A 22,333-nucleotide genomic window follows, 5' to 3' on the forward strand; every position below is an offset into this window, starting at 1 on the left:
ATAATTTTCCCCTTCCTCAAGCTACCCAAATCTCAGGTGATCTGCCTCAAAAAGCAACCCTTGGGTGTACTCTAAAAAAAATTCTCTCCGGTTAGCTTAGACCAAACCAGAGAAGTTATCTTGGCATGCAAATCCGGGTCGCCCTCCGACCCCTGTCCCCCCAAAATTCTCCACCAACTCATTGATGTGGTAAATCCTATAATTAACAACATTGTTAATTCTTCTCTTTGCTCGGGCCTTGTCCCTCGCCTGTGGAAACAGGGAATAGTTAAACCCCTGACGAAGAAAGCCAACAAACCCCCGTCAGATCTTACCAATCTTCGGCCTATCTCGCTCCTCCCAGCTCTGGGAAAAATGACAGAACAAATGGTATACAAAGAACTCAAAAAATATCTTGAAGCTCATAATATACTCCATCCGCAACAATCTGGCTTTCGCCCCAATCACTCTACCGAAACGGCACTGATAGAACTCACGGACTCGATAAAAATGCTTCAAGACCAGAAAAGGAACGTCGTCCTCATCCTCCTAGACCTTACCGCGGCGTTCGACACCATCTCTCATGCCATCCTGATTAGCAGATTGGTAGACATAGGGATCTCCGACGTGGCCCTATCTTGGATAAAATCCTTTTTAACCGACAGATCCCAAACCATCGCTCTTGGTCCCTTCCACTCCAAAGAGAAGAGAGTTGCCTCAGGGGTTCCCCAGGGCTCTATCTTGAGCCCCCTCCTCTTTAACGTCTACCTCATCCCTCTCATATCCCTTATTGAGTCCTTCGGCATACTTGTAACATCGTATGCCGATGACACTCAACTCATCGTACCCTTGGAGAAAAACTCTACCAAGGCTGAGCTAAACCTCAAAAACTGCCTGAAAGCGGTCTTCCAATGGATGGACTTAAACCACCTTAAATGCAACTCCAGCAAAACGGAGATCCTCCCCATGGGAAAAAATACCACCTTCTGCCCCGCCCTCTGGTGGCCAGAAAACTCTGCTGCCCCTCCCCAGACCGTTACCACTGCAAGGAACCTCGGCGTCCTGTTTGACACCGATCTATCTTTTGACCATCACGTCAGGACCGTAGCGGGCCGATGTTTCGGAATTATTAAGTCCCTGAAAAAATTCTTTGACTTTTTACCACTTGACTCGAGGAAAACGGTAGCAGTGGCCCTAATAATCTCACGCTTGGATTATTGTAATGGTCTCCTTGCTGGAGCTAAAAAGGCCACACTCAATAAGCTCCAAAGTATTCTTCACACCGCAGCCCGACTTGTTCTAAAGTTGCCCAGGAAATCGTCCATCTCCGCTGCTTTAAGATCTCTGCACTGGCTCCCACTTCACAAGAGAATATTCTTCAAGATGCTGCTTGTCGCCTTCCGGGCTTTCAATGGCTCCGGCCCATTATACCTTACCAAACGCTTCCCCCCACTACAACCCGTCCAGATCTCTGCGTTCCTCCCATGACAATCTCATCCTCCCTGCCAGGTTCAATATGAAGACAAAAGGTGGCAAAACCTTACACCACTTAGCCTCTAAAGCCTGGAACCTCATGCCCAAGAATCTGAGATTCCAAACCCATGAAAAACAATTTAGAAAATTGCTAAAAACCTGGATCTACAGCCTTAAAGATGACTACACCAAAGCCGCCATATAACTTCTTCTCCCTCTAGGAAATGATCTGATCCTCTACCGGGAAATTTAGCGCCAAGATGCTCCTTCCGGAGTGACCGTTGCGCTCTATAAATACCCTCACAAATTCACAAATACTACATCTGCCCAGAGTGCTGAAGAAGATCAAGCGCAACTGGGCCCAAGTCATTCTTGTGGCTCCGGACTGGGCTCAGAGAGTATGGTATCCCGAGCTACTCAGTATGAGCATCGCTCCCCCGATCCGTCTGCCTCTTCAGAAGGATCTTCTGTCGCAGCAGCAGCGGACGGGCCCCCCCCGAACCTGTCCTGCCTCCACCTCCATGCGTGGAGATTGAGCGGCGATAGTGGACACCTTTCGATCTTCCTCCCGAAGTCTGTGATGTCATTCTGGCAGCCAGGCGTCCCTCCACCAAAACGTTATTCACCTGCAGATGGAACAAGTTTGTGGCATGGTGCACAGCAAAGGCTGAGGATCCCTTTCTGCCCCTCTTTCTGATGTTCTTCTGTTCCTTCTCTCTTTGGCCCAGCAGGGCTCTGCTCTGGGCACTATCAAAGGTTATCTTTAGGCCATCTCTGCCTTTCTACGGCTTCCAGATCAGCCTTCTCTTTTTAAGTCCCCGGTTGTTAACTGTTTTCTTAAAGGCATTGCACATTTGTTTCCACCCATACCCTTCATAATGCCTTAGTGGGACTTGAATCTTGTCTTGACTTTTCTGTTGTGCGCTCCCTTTGAGCCCCTTCATAACTGTCCCTTACGTCTTCTTACTCTCAAGACTGCTTTCCTGGTAGCTATCTACTCTGCCAGAAGAATGAGTGAGCTCCAGGCTCTTTCTTCGAAACCTCCTTTCCTTTCTGTTCATCTGGACAAGGTGGTTCTAAGGACCCGTCCTTCTTTCTTGCCAAAGGTTGTTACGCCCTTCCACATCGGGCAGTCCATCACTTTGTCCACCTTCTTTCCGCCTCCACATCCTTCCAGGGAAGAGGAGAGGTTCCACCGTCTGGACCCAAAACGTGCGCTCGCATTCTATCTGCAGTGTACACAGCAGAACCGGGTGGATGATCAGCTCTTTGTTGGCTACGTGGGTGCCAAGAAAGGTCGGGCCGTGCACAAACGGACCATCTCCCGGTGGGTTGTTCTGTGCATCAAAGCATGTTACTCTTTGGCCAAGAAGGAGCCTCCTGTGGGACTGCGTGCCCATTCGATCAGGGCTACTGCAGCCACTACTGCCTTGGGACGAGGCGTTCCCTTGCAGGACATTTGTTATTCAGCTACGTGGGCCTCGCTGCACACTTTTACCAAGCACTACTGCCTTGACGGTCAGGTCCGGAGAGACGGCTTCTTTAGCCGTTTGGTGCTCCGTGACGTTCTGGTGTAATCTCGTTTGCAGTCCCACCACCAGGGTTGGTATTGCTGGGGTATCTATTCTAAGGTAAGGAAACTATCTATCTCTAACGCGTCTCTTTCAGAAGCACAAGTAAGTTACTACTTGTGTAACATTATATCTATAGGAGACATTAGTTAGTGATAGATTCCTTACCACCCCACCCATCCTCCCCGTTCTGCCAACTGATTACTAGGGTTAAGGTAATTCCCTTTTAGGGCCCTAGTTTTATGCACCATTCTTGCATGGCTCTGTGTTTCTGGCCCGGAAAGTCATGTACAGAGCTGACGACCGAGCGCATGGGAGGCGCCTAAGTACCTTCTGTGATGTCATCTCGGCGCTGCCGGCGCCAGTGACGGACGGGGAGCCGCAGGACGCCCCTACTGACGCGCAGGGGTACTGGTAAGCAAAATTTGCCGGATCCAGTATGACACCTGAGAATATTCTAAGGTAAGGAATCTATCACTTACTAATGTCTCTTACAGATATATTGTTCAAGTTCAAGAATTTGTATAGCGCACTACTCGCCCAGAGGGTCTCAAGGGGGGGGGGGTACTTTACTTATCGAATAACCACGTTTTTAGTTGCTTTCTGAAGGAGAGGTAGTTCTGTGTAAGGCGGAGGTGGGTGGGGAGAGAATTCCAGGTTTTGGCCGCTAAGTAGGAGAAGGATCTTCCCCCCATGGTGGATCTATGGATGCGCTGAATTGCGGCGAGGGCTTGTTTGGACGATCGTAGTTGGCGGGTGGGGGTGTAAAAGGACAGGCACGTGTTGAGGCATTCGGGTCCTAGGTCGTAGAGGGCTTTGTGTGTTACACAAGTAGTAACCTGTGCATCTGAAAGAGACACGTTAGTGATAGATTCCTTACCTTAGAATATCCCGAGGCGTCAGACTGGATCCGGAAAATTTTTGCGTAGCAATACCCCTGCGCGCCGGCAGGTTGCTCCGCGTCCGTCGTCTGCGTCGTTAGCGCCGGAATGACGTCGTCGGAGTACTTAGACGCCGCCCATGCGCGCTGACGTCCGTTCTTCTTTTTTCCGCGCCAGCTAGCACAGATCCGGAGAAGCTCTACCCCTTAGTCATTTTTTGACTAAACTTTTTTGATCTTTTGATCATTTCTCTACTAGAGTCTTCGACTCCGACGGTGCCGGTAGGGATGCCCGGGTTTAAACCCTGCTCCAAGTGCGACCGACTGATGTCGGTTACCGACCCCCATCGCCCGTGCCTCAAGTGTTTAGGCCTCGACCACGACGACCGCACCTTCTCCGACTGCCGGGCCCTGACGTCGAAAGCTAGGCGGGAGCGGTCCCGCAAGCGGCTCGAGCTCCGGCAGTCGGCCCCGCGCCGCTCCAGGTCCCGGTCCCACGGGAGGTCGAGGGACCGGTCGCGGGGTCTGAGTCCTCGCAGCTTCGGGAGTGGACATCGGTTGTCAGGATCCAAGTTCTCAGGTAAGAGGCAAGAGAAGTCAGAGAGACGTCATCGTTCCTTCGACCCACCCCGACGCTCGCACGATGCGGCCGGGGGTTCGGTTGACACCACCCACGCGGCTCCGACGGAGTCGCAGGCGTGCCTGCCCCACACCTTCGGGTCCCTGGGCATGACACGACGCCAGAGGAGATCGAGCGGTACCTCATGGCCATGAAGTCCCTCCTTTCTCACCTGGGTCCCGTGGCGCCTACGGGCCCAACGGCCCCGGCTGGAGGCCCTAGCGGGTCGGGTGCTTCGGCTCCGACGCCGGCAGGTGCTTCGGCCCCGGAGCCGCCAGCGACTTCGGTCCCGGCGCCACAGGACCTTACGGGATCCGCTTCCGGATCCGGGTCGTCGCCGGTCGACCTCACGACCTCACCGGCGCCGGCCCTGCAGGTGTCGCCCCCGGCGCCCACTGTGGACGCCGTCCCCAATCCTCCCTTCGGTCCGGCTCTGGCGCCGCTACCGACAGCCTTTAGAGATTTCTATTTCCACGAGACGGCCCCGTCTGTTGACCCTGATCTGCAGGAGATGGGTGACAAGGGTGATTGGGAGGGGTCTGCGGACCCTCTGGCACAAGAGTGCCAGTCTCAAGAGGACTGGACATATGAGCTTGGGGAGGCCAGTGGAATTGACACTAAGCCAGACACTGGATCTGTCTCCCCTCCCACCGTGGCTACGGAGGAGGGGGGCTACTTACAGCATAGTGTTGACGCGGGCGGCCAAGGCCTTACACCTTGAGCTCCCCGTCGCAGCCGTGAGGACTAACCTCTACACTGAGGTCCTTAAACAGCAGGCAAGCTGCACTGAGCCTCTGCTGCCGTTTAATGAGGCCTTGTGTGACGTTCTTGTGGGCACTTGGTCCAAGCCCGCCACAGGTCCGCCTGTGGATAGGAACGTGGCCAGACGCTACCGCCCGGCCCCGGGCGACCCTTGCTTTTTGTCCACCTATCCCACCACCGAGAGCCTGGTCATCCAGGCCTCCAATTCCCAGACCGCATTCCCGACGGCTCCGCCCGATCGGGAATCCAAGAGGTATGAACAGTTCGGGAAGAAAGTGTTCTCGTCCCTAAGTTTGGGACTGCGGTCTGTCAATACCGCATGCCTCTTGGGCCGCTACACCCACACCCTGTGGGACACGGTCGCGGACGTGCTGCCACAATTTCCGGAGGAGGTCCGGGCTAAACTCGCCCAAGCCCTTGCGGAGGGTCGAGATGCAGCGCGATATTCCATCCGGTGTGGGCTGGATACCACGGACTCACTGGGCAGGGCGATGGCAACGACAGTGGCGGTTCGACGCCACGCCTGGTTGAGTTCCACCAACTTTTCGGCCGATGTCCAGGCCACACTTCTAGACATGCCGTTTGATGGCCGTCGCCTCTTTGGCGACAAGGCAGACCATGCGCTTGAGCGTTTTAAGGACTCCAGGGCTACGGCCAAGTCCTTGGGCCTCTCGGCCACACGCCAGCATTCGGGTGCCTTTCGCTCCTTTCGTGGCCACAGAAGGGGCACCCCCACACGTGCTGCCAGCCACTCACCGCAGAATGTTCAACACCGCGGTGGCGGCCGTGGAAACGGTCTGGGGCAACGGCGAGCCTAGTCCACACCTACCCCCGCAGCATCCGCCTCAAAACCTTCCTAGTCCGTGTTTTCAAGCCCATGTGATGCCAGTGGGGGGCAGGGTTCGCCATCACCTCTTCCACTGGCGCACTGTCACGTCGGACAGGTGGGTGCTGCAAATCGTCCGAAGGGGCTACTCCCTCCCCTTCGAGGCGACCTCTCCAGCCATGCCACCGCAATTCCACCGCGTGTCGGGGGATCACTTGCCACTTCTGCAAGAGGAAGTCACAGCCCCCTTGGCCAAGGGGGCCATTGAGCGCGTTCCTGGGCCAGAAGTAGGGTGTGGTTGTTACTCCCACTATTTTCTGGTACCCAAGAAAGGCAAAGGGGGCCTACGCCCTATCTTGGACCTACGGACCGTCAACGGCTTCCTCGGGAAGGAGAAGTTCAAGATGCTGACTTTGGCTCAGGTCTTAGCTGCCCTGGACCCTGGAGACTGGATGGTAGCGTTGGACTTGCAGGACGCTTATTTTCACATACCCGTCCTGCCGGCCCACCGGCGTTACCTGAGGTTCACGGTAGGCCACGAGCACTTTCAGTTTACCGTGCTCCCCTTCGGCCTTACCAGCGCCCCACGGGTGTTCACGAAAGTGATGGCGGTGGTCGCAGCTCATCTGCGCAGGTTAGGGGTGTCAGTCTTCCCCTACCTCGACGACTGGTTGTTGAAGGTGGGCTCGCCCCAGACAGTCGTCAGCCACCTCCAGACTATGGTCGACCTCCTGCACTTGCTGGAGTTCTCCATCAACGTGCCAAAGTCGCACCTGTGTCCCTCTCAGAAGCTCCTCTTCATCGGAGCGGTTCTAGACGCGGCGCAGTTTCGGGTTTATCCTCCCGAACAGCGGGTTCGGGATATTCAGACTCTGATTCCGATCTTTCAGCCTTTATCCCGAGTCTCGGTCAGGTTGACGCTGCGGCTTCTGTGGCTGATGGCCTCCTGCATCCTTCTGGTGCATCACGCCCGGTGGCGGATGCGGGCTCTGCAGTGGGACCTGTAGTTTCAGTGGGCCCAGCATCAGGGCAACTTGTCCGATCATGTCTTGATCTCGGAGGGCACTGCAAGACAGTTGCAGTGGTGGCTCACGGACCGCGATTGGGTCAGTGGCAGATCCCTGTCCCTACCCCACCCGGAGCACGTGGTTGTGACGGACTCGTCCCTCCAGGGCTGGGGAGGGCACATGGGAGAGGCGGAAATCAGAGGCCTCTGGTCTCCGGCGGAGTCCCGGCTCCATATCAACCTTTTGGAGCTGCGGGCGATCCGACTTGCACTGAAGGCATTCCTCCCCTCTGTCCGGGGGAGTGTAGTGGAGGTGTTCACGGACAACACCACTGCCATGTGGTACTGCAACAAACAGTGCGGGGTGGGGTCGTGGACCCTATGCCAGGAGGCTCTGCGCCTCTGGCAGTGGCTGGCACATCAGGGCGTGACCCTGGTGGTTCAACACCTGGCAGGTTCTCTGAATGCCAGGGCGGACGAACTCAGCTGTCGGTGCATGATGGATCACAAATGGCGTCTGAACTCGGACGTGGCGCAAGGCCTCCTTCAGCAGTGGGGAGAGCCTTGGTTAGATCTATTCGCCACAGAAGAGAACGCGCAATGTCATCAGTTCTGCTCGTTGGAATTTCCAAGGCGGCACTCGCTCGGAGACGCTTTTCGTCGCAAGTGGAGTTGCAGTCTATTGTACGCCTTTCAGCCTATACCACTTCTGCCCATAGTGCTGAAGAAGATCAGGCGCAACCGGGCCCAGGTTATCCTTGTGGCTCCGAACTGGGCACGAAGATACTGGTATCCCGAGCTACTCAGCATGTCAGTCGATCCCCCGATTAGTCTGCCTCTTCGGGAGGACCTTCTGTCGCAGCAGCAGGGGACGGTCCTCCACCCAAACCTGTCCAGTCTCCACCTACGAGCTTGGAGATTGAGCGGCGGCAGTTGAGGCCATTTGACTTGCCTCCTGAAGCCTGTAATGTCATTCTGACAGCCAGGCGTCCCTCCATAAAGTCGGTATACGCCTGCAGGTGGAACAGATTTGTGGTATGGTGCACAGCAAAGGCTGTGGATCCACTCTCTGCACCCCTTTCTGAGGTTCTCCTCTTCCTTCTTTCTCTTGCCCAGCAGGGCTCTGCTCTGGGCACTATCAAGGGGTACCTTTCTGCCCTTTCCGCCTTCTTGAGGCTACCTGATCAGCCTTCCTTGTTCAAGTCCCCAATTGTAAATAGGTTTTTGAAGGGCATCACACACATGTTCCCTCCTGTTGCTTTCGTGATGTCCCAGTGGGACTTGAACCTTGTTCTTACTTACCTAATGTGTGCTCCCTTTGACCCGCTCCATAACTGTCCTCTCCATCTACTTACTCTGAAGACTGCTTTCCTGGTTGCCATCACCTCTGCCAGGAGAGTGAGTGAGCTCCAGGCTCTTTCTTCCACACCTCCTTTCCTCACTGTCCATCCGGACAAGGTTGTGTTGCGGACAAGACCCTCTTTCCTGCCCAAGGTTGTCACGGCCTTCCACATCGGGCAGTCCATTACCTTGCCCATCTTCTTTCCGCCTCCGCATCCTTCGAAAGAGGAAGAAAGGCTCCACCGTCTGGACCCAAAACGTGTGCTCTCTTACTATCTGGATCGCACACGCCAGTTCCGGATGGAGGACCAACTCTTTGTTGGTTACATGGGCGCTAAGAAGGGAAAGGCGGTGCACAAGCAGACCATCTCTCGGTGGATCATCTTGTGTATTCAGGCATGTTACTCCTTGGCTAAGAAGGAGCCCCCTGTTGGATTGAGGGCTCATTCCACTCGGGCCACGGCGACTACCACTGCCCTGGGCCGGGGAGTGCCCTTGCAGGACATTTGCCAGGCAGCTACGTGGGCCTCGCTGCACACGTTTGCAAGAAACTATTGCCTGGACAGTCAAGTCCGGAGGGATGGTCCTCCAGGACTTTCTGGTGTGATTATTGGTTCGCAGACCCACCACCGGGGTTGGTATTGCTGGGGTATTTATTCTAAGGTAAGGAATCTATCACTAACGTGTCTCTTTCAGATGCACAAGTTACTACTTGTGTAACGATATATCTCTGAGACATTAGTTAGTGATAGATTCCTTACCGACCCACCCATCCTCCCCGTTCTGCGAACCGATATCTAGGGTTAAGGTCATCCCCTTTTAGGGCCCTAGTTTCATGGCACCAGAGTTGGTACTATCATGGCTCTGCGTATCTGGCGTGGAAAAGCTGTGTATCAGAACTGACGTCAGCGCGCATGGGCGGCGTCTAAGTACTCCGACGTCATTCCGGCGCTAACGACGCCGATGACGGCGCGCAGGGGTATTGCTACGCAAAAAAATTCCGGATCCAGTCTGACGCCTGGAGATATTCTAAGGTAAGGAATCTATCACTCACTAATGTCTCTTACAGATATATCGTTACACAAGTAGTAACTTGTGTGTTAATGCCAGGAAGAGGGAATGATGCAAGTCTCAAGAGTGCTTGTTTAAGACCACTTAATATTTGCAGATTATTATAAGTGACTCACTGAACAAACTAAATTACCAAGGCCACAACTTTTACCTTGTCATACAACACCACCACTATTCCCTTGACTATCAGTCCAAGACAGCCTGTTCCAATTAAGGAACTGATAAGACCAATAGTGCCACCAACCTAGGAGGACATGTACTCAAAAGATGATGATGGTGACCACAAAGGAGAGATTCCAGACTAACCTCCAATGGATAAAGGAAACAGATGTGAAGACTATGGTATTCCCTTTTCTACTCCAACTCCAAAATCTTCGATAGGTGGATATCATGCACTGCTCGTAAGGGCATCAGAATATTGTCACTTCTCTTAACCTGTCAAACCTATGGAATGCGTCTTATACAACTTTGATGAAACATCAAGAAAGTTGGTCAAATCAATCCCGATTATTAATTACATATGGGATAATTATTGATTACATATGGGATTCAGGAATAAAAACCATGAAAAGGTTGTCGACTCGACAAATAAGACAGGGCCCACCCGAAGACTGACGTTGCAGTCAGCTCAAAGAAAATAAAAAAAATCCATCAACTCTTTCCTGCACGCCATCTAATAAGGAAGAAAAGAGACTAGATGGTGTTGGAAAATGTTTCTCAGCAGTGGCAAGTATAACTGTAAGTGCTTTGAATGTTCTGGTCATAACAGGAAAATATGACTGCCAAATGTGGTGAGACTTAAATGTCATCCTAGAACATCTATCAGATGACAAAAGAAGTACTGCAAGATCCATAATCTAAGAAGGATAAAAGCGGTCATCTGAAAGAATAGACACTGCTATGAATATACCCACCACAGATTACTGCCAATTAGCAAGAGCTGTAATTCTCAGAAGCCAGGGATGGCTTAAAGCAATATCCTTCCATCCAGAGGTCCAGATGAAAATTCTAGATATGCCATATGATGGAGAGATGTTATTTGGCAAACACATAGATGGTGCCTTACAGTCCATGAAGACAGATACAGACATAGCACGGTCTTTAGATATCTTGCAGCAAGAAAGTTCTCATTCCTTTCGGAGGAATTAGAGGGATGGGTTAGTTATCTTATAGAGGGGAGTATCATCCCTATCCCTTACACTATCAACCTTAATAACTGTTTCAGCATTGCTACAATCAGCAATACCACTGTCAAAAATATAAGCAGCTTCTGTCATCTACTTATCCTAGACAACACAACAATGGTCACAAACCTCTTCTAGGAGTCAGGGATGTTCCTTTGGTGGTGATCAGGACCACATACCTAACCATAGGAGGAAGAATATTCAACTTCTACAGCAATTGGAGGTCTATTACAATGGAACCTAGAAGTGGTTCAGTGGTGACACACCAAAGAATTTCTCACAATACCACCTGCAAATCCACCTCGAGGTGATCAATCCAACAGCTTTTTCAGTTACGATCGGAGATAAAATAGCTACTCCAAAAGGGAGCAACAGAAACCATGCCTTTCTCCCAACGAAATCTAGGTTTCTATTCACTTTTTTCCCTCATTCATAAAAAGTCAGGCGAACAGAGACCTATACTAGAGCTAAGACTGAAGTTTCTAAAGAAGCAATCATTTTGAAAGGTAACTGTTCAGGAAAGACAATTGCATTTCTGGGAGTGATCCGCAATACAGAACTAGACAAAGCAGTTCCTACAGAGGTAAGAGTACTAAAGATTTCAACTCTTGCTCAAAAGCTTCTGAAGAGAGTCCTCTTCAGTACGTTCATACAAGTCTTAACTAGAGATGATGCAGTCCTATATTGCGTTGGTTCTAAATTGTTGGCTATGAATGTAACCATTCTAAGCGGAACTGGAGAAGCAATGGACCCAAGAGAAGGGATCCTCCAATGCCGTCAAGTTCACAAAAAAGGCAAAGGAGTTGATATCCTGGTGGACAAAAGAGAACAATCAAAAGGTTTAACCTTCCTCCATCCATCCCCATCTTACACAATGACTGTGAATGCCTCCCTAGATGGCTGGGGAGCTCAGCTTTAGGACATTATGAAATGGAATGTGGTTCATTCCGGAGTCTTGAAGGCACATCAACTCCCTTGGAACTAACAGTTGTGTAGCTGTAGGTCTCAAGCATTTCTCTTTAGCTTCTCAGGGTCCTCAGTCTTGGAACGCACTGACAACAAAAATATCAAGTATTACATCAACAAGCAGGGAGGAACCAAATCAAAGCTATTGTCCATGGAAGCTCAGAGGTCTTAGAAATGGGTAAATAATCACAACATCATGCTGAAGGTAGGTCATGTTCCATGGGTCATAACCCATGGGCTGACATCCTCAGCAGAACATCAAAGGAGTGCCACGAATGGGAGTTAGACCAGCTAAAAACATATTTTCAGGGTGGGGAAACCCAAACCTAGACCTCTCAATGAACAAGGGAAATCTCTTTATGCCAGCATATTCCCTAAAAAGGGATCTGGGGGGGGGGGGGGAATGTATTTCAAATAGCATCAAGAAAGCTAAGCAATATGAAACAAGAGCAGTGCCGACTCATACTGATACCGCCATCATTGCCCTGGCTATACTGGTACACAGAGCTCATCTCCTATAAGAATGTACCCATTTCCCTCTTAAACCACTGGCAACCATGTAGATAATGCCGAAGGCAGGTGTTACATCTGAACATGAGGTCACTCAATTTATTGGCCGGATTCCTGAAACCAATAAATACCACAACTCAAACCTCTCAGAAGATTGCATCTAGATACTTAACAAAGTCAGTACAGATTCGACAAATAATACTTCTATCTAAATGGAAACAGTTCTGTGTTGGATGCTCTGCACAGAAACTGCATCTAATTTAATAAGAACTGGACAAGATTCTTCTGTATCTTCTCCATTTAGCTCAATCTGGGTTATCACACTCTTCTCTCAAAGTACACCTGGCAGCAGTATCCAGATTTAGAAGGGCACATAACAGACCATCTTCATGGCCACAAAGGATTTTCAAGGAGTTCAGCAAAAGTCTTTTCAGAACTTTTCCTCCATTACAAAACTTCCAATCTTGTGGCAACTTAATACTGTCTTAGCTCAGCTAATGAAACGTCCTTTCGAACTTATTCATAAAACAGACTTAAAATATTTATCTTGGAAGACAGCCTTTCTGCTTGCTATGACATTAGCACACCAAGTCAGTGAAATGCAAGCTTTTACTGTTAAGGAACCATATTTGTAATTTAGAGATGATGGGGTCCTTCAGATAAATCCTCACTTCATTCCGAAGTGTGTTCATCATTTCCCCCCTAATGAACCAGTAGTAGTTAGACATTTTTTCAAAGACCCTAGAAATGCAGCAGAAAGATCTCTTCATACCCTGGATGTAAGTCGCTGTCCAGGTTTTATATGAACAGGACTCAAAACATTTGAGAATCTGGTAAACTTTTAATAGCATATGGTACTCCCAGAAAAGGAAATGCTATTACCAAGCAAACAGTAACAAGATGGATTTTAGGGACTATCGTGTTCTGCCACTCAAAAGCTGATCACCCCTTATAAGGCACTGTGAAGGTTGACTAAACAATATTGATGGCAACAGCCTTATATGCAGGTGTCCCTCTGTTGTAGATTTGTAACGCTGCTACAAGGAAGAGCATCCATACTTTTATTCCCCATTCTTGTCTGGATTTGAAAATGTATAATGATGCTACAGTGGGTCTAAGTGTCCTTTGACATCTCTTCTTCTAGGATGAGTTTTCTGGTATTTAAAAAACTTACATGTTTAACCCGACTCTCGAACCACTGTTAATATAGCCTTGCATGCCATGGGAACAGGTTTGAGATACTTGCATGGATATTTGAAATGTGGTTACTGCTTACTATTTTGATTCCAGGATGTGAATCTATAAAAAGATCCAGTACTGGAGATTTTTTTTACTTATATTGATACTGTGGTTCTGTAGTAGGGGATCTCTATTATAGTCATAATCTAGTGAATAGTCCCGCTCATGTGCGGGGACCCCGGAGCAATCAAAATAATCTCTTACGCTGTCTTTATTTGCAGTCCTGCATAGACACTTAAGAGAGAGTTTAAAGACAAATAATGCAGCTTATACTTATAAGGCTACACTGTCCAGTACTTCAACTAGATATTCCACCAAAATTAAATTCAGCACAGCCTGCCAAGTTTCTCTCATTGACAAACTTCCCCTTTTACCAAGAAAGCCTCTGGAAGATAGAGCGGAAGGGGTGGACAGACAAGCCCCATAGGCTGCCATTATGTGGCTCAAAAAGGGATACTGTGCCTTTAAGGAAACTTTCTAGAACTCTCAGTATCCCAGAATGCACAGCAGGTCCCCTCCACTTTCAGTTCTTTTTTCCGGCTCCTGCTAGCAGGACCCTGGGGCATTGAGCTCTCCCTTTTTAGGGTTTATTTCAATTGTTTTGCACTTTTAAAGTGTTAGAGCGTGTTCACTCAACGTGTTTTGTGCCTTCTTTAATTGCTGGTGTTTCTCTGGTAATTCTGAGCCCTCATTTATCAAATATGCCTGCCTTATTTGATAAATGCCCTGAGTGCTCTAGGAAGAAGGCAAAGTCTGATCCACACGAGGTATGTATCCTATGTCTCCCTTCTACACATGTTCCTGAGGAGTGTGAGATCTGCCAGACTTTCACCTCCAGGACCCTGAAGGACAGACAGAAGATCAGGCTCCAAGGACTGGAACAAAGAAAACATCAAGGTCATGGTGGGTCTGGGCACGCTGGATCTGCTTCATCTGCCTGTGCTGAGGCCTCTGGGGGGCTCCCCAGTGAGAAGAAGGCCAGAAAACGCCACCGGTCTCCGTCGATGGCCTCAACGTCGGCGCTGAGAGGAATGAACACGGTCTGTTCCCCTTCTCCCCAGTCGAAGCGACGTCGACGTTCGACGTCGAGTCGAGACCTCCGTCGAGGTCGACGTCTGGTACAGATTCATTCTTGTCGTCGAGTCATCGACGTCGAGAGAAGTCACGACGGCGCCGGTGCTCGCCGTCGACGTCAACTAGGCGTTCAAGTCGAAGAGGAGATCGTCGACGTCGAAGATCATAGACGTCGAGACGAAGAGCGTCGAGGTCACGGCGATCTTTGAGGTCGAGAGGGAGAAGTCTGACGTCGAGACATAGATCATCGACGTCGAGACGCCGTTCGTCGGCGTCGAAGAGGCGTTTGTCGACGCCGAGAGCGCCTAAGAGGAAGGCTTGTCCTGCAGGACGCGTTCTGACGCCAGAAGCTCCTCCAGATCATCGGGGGCACGGCGGCGATGTCTTTCTCCGACAGGGGGCACGGCCTCTCGGTCTCCCCAGTCGGGTCAGGCTAGGAAGAAGAGGAGGGAGGAGTCTCCGTGCTCTGTGTACTCTGTGGTATACTCACCCCCTAAACCGAGGTTGACTCCACCACCGCATCCTTTGCCAAAGGATCCGGCCCCTCGGATTCCGACGCCACCTCCACCGCCACCTCCTCCTCAGCATCCTCCTCCTCCGCCGCCTCATGGGCTGCCACCGACTCCACTTCCGCCACCTCAGGGGTGGCCACCTGTTCCACCGAGGTCGACCTCGTTGCCGCGCTTTCCGACTCTGCCTACAGGGCCTCTTTTCCCGAGGCTTCCGGTCAGGTCGCCACAAATTCCGCCGCTGAGACCTGCGGAACGACCAAGGCCGAGGAGGTCTAGATCCTGCTCCGGACGGAGAGGGAGATCCAGGAGTCACTGTCGTTAGTCTACTAGATCTAGACGGCGCCACAGGAGGGGCAGGTCTAGATCTCGGACGGATTCGTCCAGCGCAAGGCACTACTCATCTACCCTGTCGGGGTTCCCTCAGACGAGGGTGTCGCCTGTGGACGACATTATATCCTTCCAGGATGTACTGCTGAGAGGGGCGAGCAAGATGGGCATAACGCTTACTGTGCCCACGCCGACGACCTCAGTCATTTTTGAGACCCTTCATAAGAAGCAATTGTCTCGTCCTCTGTTGCCGCTGGTCCCGGGATTGGAGGAGCCCGCCATGGAGTTGTTCCTCACTCCTGCGACTTTGAAATCAGCCCCCTCCAGGCTCCAAAAGAAGTACAGGGCTCCTGACTCGGACCCAGCATTTCTCAGGGTGGATCCAGCACCGGATTCGGTGATAGTGACGGCGGCACAGAAACAACATGCAACCACCCCGTCATCTACAGTGCCTCCAGATAAGGAGAGCCGCTGGATGAATTCGGCAGGCAGGAAGATCTGCGGGACGTCCGCCACCTCCATGAAGGTCGCAAGTGCCTCGGCATTGTTGGAGAGGTACGATCTGGCTCTGTGGGAGTCCCTCAAACAGTTCTCTGACCTCCTTCCCAAGGAGAAGGAGGATTTCATGGAGGTCCTGATCGAAGGGCTGCTGGTCTCTAATCAACTGATCAGCGCAGCTGCAGATTCATCGCTCCTGGCAGCCCACGGGTACTGCCATGGAGTCAACCAGAGACGCCATGCCTGGTTGCGGCTTACGTCCTTGAAACCTGAGGCCCAACAGAGGGTGGCCAACTTACCTTTTTCGGGTGAGACCCTCTTTGGAAAGCACGCTGACGATGAAATGGCCAGGATGAAGGCTGAGGCTGAAACCATGACGGCTGTCTGGTTGGAGAAGCCCAAGGAACAAAAGAAGACCTACCGCCCGTTCCAGAGACGGTACGGGGCGCAGGGCAGGGGGCGAGGCCAGCAATCTGGACAGCAACAACTGCAGCAGATTCAGAGGAGGCCCTTCCAAAAACGTCAGAAGGGCCGGGGAGCAATCTGCCACGGTGACCAAGGGCCCGGCCGGGTCTAGGCCCTGAGCTGTTACTTCCCCATCCTCCGTTACCCACTCCGGTGGGAGGAAGTGTCCAATACTACCTGGCAGAGTGGAGAAAAATTACTCAGGACAAGTGGGTGCTGAATATTGTCTGAAATGGATACAGTCTTCGGTTCATCAGTCTGCCTCCAGCAATTCCACCGGTTTGCTCGCGGTTCCAACTTCGCGATCTCCAGGCGGAGGCCAACACCCTGTTAAGAAAAAGGGCGATAGAAGACGTCCCTCTGTCTTAAAGGGAAAGAGGTCTTTACTCACGGTTCTTTCTGGTACGCAAGAAAGATAAGAACGAGTTCAGGCCCATTCTGGATTTGCGGCAAGCAAACAAATGGATTCGCAGGGAAAAGTTTTGCATGCTGTCTTTGCACCAGATTTATCCTCAACTGCAAAGGTGTTGCCTGTCTGTGCGCGATAGACCTACAGGATGCATACTTCCATGTGCCCATTGCACGGAAACACCGGAAGTTCCTGCGATTCCAAGTCGGGGCCAATCATTATCAATACACAGTACTACCGTTCGGGCTGAAGTCTGCGCCCAGGACCTTTTCAAAATGCATGGCAGTGGTAGCGGCACAACTGAGAAAGAACAAGGTATTTGTCTACTCGTACCTGGACGATTGGTTGATCAAGGCATCCTCCTTCGCGGAAGCTCAATCGCACTTCCAGAAGACGGCCGTTCTCTTGAACAACCTGTGCTTGCACATCAACATGTCCAAGTCTGTCCCGATTCCGGTCCAGAGCCTCCAGTACTTGGGAGCCTCCATCAATACGCTGTCAGCAAGCATGTCTCCTTCGGAGGAGCAACGTTTATCACTCCTTCGGAAGGCTCAGGCTCTTATGACCGCTCCATCTACAACAGCGAGGATGGTGTCTTCGATACTGGGGTTGATGGCCTCCTGTATCTTCCTCACGCCACACGCACGGCTGCACATGAAACCGCTGCAGGAGTGTCTCGAGGATCAGTGGGACTAGAGGAAAGGGAACTGGGACTACAAGATAAGACTGTCCCTGTATGCTCTACAGTCTCTGAAATGGTGGTGTTATGCAGAGAACCTCCTCAAAGGGGTTCCCTTCCACAAGGACATTCCCTCTCAGACCATCGTGATGGATGCTTCTTTCCACGGCTGGGGAGCGCATTCCGGAGAGTTACAGATACAAGGAACGTGGTCCCCGACGGAGTCCACGTTTCATATCAATTTCCTGGAAATCAGAGCGGTTCACTTGGCACTGAAGGCCTTTCATCCATCCTTTCAGACCAACTCTCTGCTTGTGCAGACGGACAATACGACCACGATGTATTACCTCAACAAGCAGGGGGGTTCGAGATCGCGCACTCTGTCGCAGGAGGCGCAGGCGATCTGGCACTGGCTGTTGGCCAGAGGACTGGCGATAACGGCTACTCATCTGCCAGGTGTGCAGAATGTTCAGGCAGACGCGCTGAGCAGACTGACTCAGGAAAACCACGAATGGGTCATAAACGACGAAGTACTCAGAGACGTCTTCGGCAGGTGGGGCACTCCAGACGTGGATCTGTTCGCCACCGCCGAAAACAGCAAACGCCGAGACTTCGCGTCCAGGTATTACCAGCAGGGGACGCTGGGGAATGCGCTATGGAACAGCTTTCTGTACGCTTTTCCACCCATTCCCCTGATTCCGGCGGTGCTCATCGAACTGGCCCAGTCCAGGGTGCGGATGATCCTAATTGCCCCGGAATGGCCCATGCAGTGGTGGTTCACGGACCTGCTTCACCAGTCTCTTCTTCCTCACATACGGCTGCCGTGCTGGCCGGACCTTCTCACGAAGTTCGGGGGACAGATGGTACACCCCAACCTCTCGTCTTTGAGTTTGGCGGCATGGCTCCTGAGATAGTGCAATATGGCCATTTGAATCTCCCTGCAGATTGCATGGACATACTGAAGGAGGCTAAGAGACCTTCCACTAGGACTTCTTATGCTTACAAGTGGAAGAGATTCTGCATCTGGTGCAAGTCCAAGAACTATGATCCGACGACATGTAAGGAAGATGTCATCCTTCCGTACCTTTTGCATTTGGCGCAGTCTGGCCTTAACTTCCATTCCATTAAGGTCCATCTAGCTGCGCTGACTGCCTACAGGAAATGCCCTTCACAGACTTCCTTTTTCCAAATTCCTGTGATAAAGGATTTTTTGGAAGGCTTGAAGAAAGTGTTTCCTCCTGTTCGTCTTCCTTCGCCTTCATGGGAATTGAATGTGGTGCTGTCCAGATTGATGAAGGAACCTTTTGAACCTATTTATAAGTCTTCGTTGCAGCACCTGTCCTGGAAGGCGGCGTTCCTCATGGCCATTACATCGGCCCGCAGGGTGAGTGAAATTCAGATGTTGTGTTGCCAAGAACCTTATACTGTATTTCATGCTGCTAAGGTTGTAATGCGCACTCACCCTAAGTTTCTTCCTAAGGTTATTTCTGATTTCCATGTTAACCAGACTATAAGGTTACCTACATTTTTTCAGAATCCTTCCACTCCAGCTGAAAGATCTCTTCATTCCCTGGATGTCAGAAGGGTGTTGACATTTTATCTGGATAAAACCAAGGATATTCGTAGGTCAGACCAATTGTTTATCAACTATGGGTCAGTCAGGACTGGTCTTGCTACCTCTAAACAGTCCATCTCAAGGTGGATTGTGTCCTGTATACAATTGTGTTATCAAAAGGCTAACAAGACCTTAGGGGGTAAGCCTAAGGCTCATTCCACCAGGGGCAAAGCGGCCACCACAGCTTTGCTCCGTAATGTTCCCGTTGCAGAGATCTGCAGGGCTGCCACTTGGAAGTCGGTCCATACCTTTGCTAAGCATTACTGTCTGGACTCTGATGCCAAGGCAGATGCTCAGGTTGGGCAAGCTTCGCTGCGAAATCTGTTCGCACAGTAGTGGTGTTGTGTTTCTTCTTCTCCACCTCCGCTTTGGTGTTGGGATGGGCTTGCCATTCTATTCACTAGATTATGACTATACACAGAGATCCCCTACTACAGAAGGAGTAGTTTCTTACCTGTAACTCCAGTTCTGTAGTAGGGGTATCTCTGTTATAGTCATAAGTGCCTGCTCTCCTTCCTGGTGGAGAAAGATGTTTCATGTACTGAATGCTGCAGGTCTAGCTGTATACGCCTCCAAAAAGAACTGAAAGTGGAGGGGACCTGCTGTGCATTCTGGGATCCTGAGAGTTTTAGAAAGTTTCCTTAAAGGCACAGCATCCCTTTTTGAGCCACATAATGGCAGCCTATGGGGCTTGTCTGTCCACCCCTTCCTCTCTATCTTCCAGAGGCTTTCTTGGTAAAAGGGGAAGTTTGTCTATGAGAGAAACTTTGCAGGCTGTGCTGAATTTAATTTTGGTGGAATATCTAGTTGAAGTACTGGACAGTGTAGCCTTATAAGTATAGGCTGCATTGTTTGTCTTTAGATTCTCTCTTAAGTGTCTATGCAGGACTGCACATAAAGACAGCTTAAGAAATTATTTTGATTGCTCGGGGTCCCCGCACATGAGTGGGGCTATTCACTAGATTATGACTATAACAGAGATACCCCTACTACAGAACTGGAGTTACAGGTAAGAAACTACTCCTTCTCCAGTATTAACATCTTTCAAAGATTCACATGCGACCCACCCTCCTCTCTGATACAGGCTCACTTATACGTGCCTATATATATACATTTTATCATACACACCTGAGTCCGATGCCGGACCAGCATACCTGAACCACCGCACCTCATTCCACGTACCCACCAGACACCTCCGCTCGGCCCAACTGGCCCTAGCCACGGTCCCTCGGATCCACAAGACCAAGACCAGAGGAAGATCCTTTTCTTACCTTGCTACCAAAACCGGAAACACCTTGCCTCTTCACCTCTGGGTATCCCAGTCGCTGACCCAATCGCCCAGTCGGACCTGCACCCCCTCCCACCCCCTGTTCCAGCGCCTTTAAACCCTCACGGGTGACCAGTCCCTCTTAGAAAGTACTGATTGTGTATGAAATCTGAGGCGTGGTTGCGCTTGAGAGGAGAGGTGTTGACTGTGTGCTCTGCTATGATTGTCTGAAGTTTGGTTATTTTATAATGTGAATAGGGTACCTATCTGGCTTCCCCATTTCCTTAAGCCTACGCTTGGCTCAATGTTGCCTTTCATTATAATACTGAGAGACTACCACCTCGATGACTAGGATGATTCAAACATGTGACTCTATGAAAGATGCCAATACTGGAGAGCCACATTATACAGGTATGTAATTGTTTTAGATCTAGCAGATTCATCCTGTATAAGTTACTTTCACCACAACTATTTGTGTTTATTTTTTTCCTTTCTAACACTGAATTCTGAACTAGTTTCCCTGTGGTTCCAATGTCTGTTTAACTCTTGCAGCAGCTGATGATCCATTTGCATCTTTCTTTGGGAATGAATCATTTGGAAGCGGCTTTGCTGATTTTGGCACTTTGTCCAAGGTAAACCAAATTGATTAATGGTCCTGACATTCGTCTAAAATACTTATAATTTTGCTTTTTTGTGTTGTCCTAAGCAGCGTTGATGCATTGCACAAACAAAGTGTTTTAAATAGGTATACATTTGTCAATTGCAATGGTTTTATGAGGAGTACAAATTTACTTTTTGAAAGAAGGTATTCATACTATATCGGAGATTTCAAATAAATATATATAAAAAAACATAAAAACAAGAATCAATCTTTGATTCTTGTTTTTATGATGTTTTTTATATATATTTATTTGAAATATCCGATATTGTATGAATTTTGCATTGATTGTTATTTGCGTACTTTCATGTTTTTAAATGCACTGAGTAACCAAATTGTATGATAGAACAATAAAAGTTTTGCATATTTTTTTTACAAAAACTCTTGAGTATAGCCTTTCTAATTTACCTTGTTAAAATTGTGGATAATTTGTGTTTATAACTGAGTGACCGTAAACAACTATAGGGTACTAGGGACATTAGAATTTTTTTACCTCACGCCGTTTTAGACACCTGAGTAACTACAGGGTGCTTACTCTATGATCGAGACTATTTCCATCTCCTGAAAATAGGTACTTTTTCTGTGGGACAACTCCTGTTTCTCCTTTGAACTTAGTATGTGACACCCTCTCACTCCTTCATGCTTTCGTAAATTGCAACTACTGATTTAATTCATGCAAAGCACATTTGTCACGCAAAACATGTATTAAGGTACTATCTCACAGACTAGCTGTAATTAATACTCGTCTCAAGTTTAGGAATATATAGGAGAACAGGTGGAATCACAGGTAGAAAAGGAATTGTGCCACACAATTCATAAAACTTACTGGGACAACTGGCCGAGGCTGGCGAGATATCATAAATTGTTGTTAATTGGAACAGAACTGTGATGAACGCGTGAACGCGCAGCAGGGGACAGGTGACTGACGAGGAAAACCGTAGTTGAAGAATAACTACAGATAGAGAATTAATTAAAAAGCCGTCATTTGGTAGGTGAACTCACCTGAACCTGGAAGGTGCTCGAAGCTATTTCAGGTGTAATTAATTAGAGGCTTTGGCAAAGAGGCAAACGACCGTGTAAAGTCTTTCGTGAATAGGATATTGCAAAGAAAAGCAGTGGTGGGGGCTAAATTCAAAGGTGGGTTGTTAATGAACTGCACAAGCCGTAAACAGAAACACTTACTGAATTAGCATTGAAAATGCAAGAGGTCTCGCCTTTGATGAAGTTAAAGCCATTTGCTTTGCTAAGGGTATTGTATAGCAAAGTAAATGGCTTTAACTTAATCAAAGGCGGGGCGGGCCTATTGCATTTTCAATGCTTGTTTTCTTTAGCTTCTTCAATTCAGCCCAATAAAAGATCACTTTACATCTGGGGGAAATGAGGTGCAACGATTTAACGTTCT

General features: G+C 49.8%; 1 protein-coding gene across 2 annotated transcripts in view; it reads left to right on the plus strand.

Annotated features, from left to right (window-relative positions):
* Positions 1-22,333, plus strand: part of EPS15 (epidermal growth factor receptor pathway substrate 15) — an 883,486-nt gene that overhangs the window by 760,745 nt on the left and 100,408 nt on the right. For both annotated transcript variants that reach the window (XM_078670831.1, XM_078670841.1), the window contains one exon: positions 20,826-20,905. In XM_078670831.1, coding sequence (XP_078526957.1) covers positions 20,826-20,905 — 80 coding nt within the window. The remainder of the gene's footprint in view (positions 1-20,825; positions 20,906-22,333) is intronic.

The sequence above is a fragment of the Lissotriton helveticus genome, chromosome 1_2, assembly GCF_964261635.1.
Source record: "Lissotriton helveticus chromosome 1_2, aLisHel1.1, whole genome shotgun sequence".
Taxonomy (NCBI): Eukaryota; Metazoa; Chordata; class Amphibia; order Caudata; family Salamandridae; genus Lissotriton; species Lissotriton helveticus.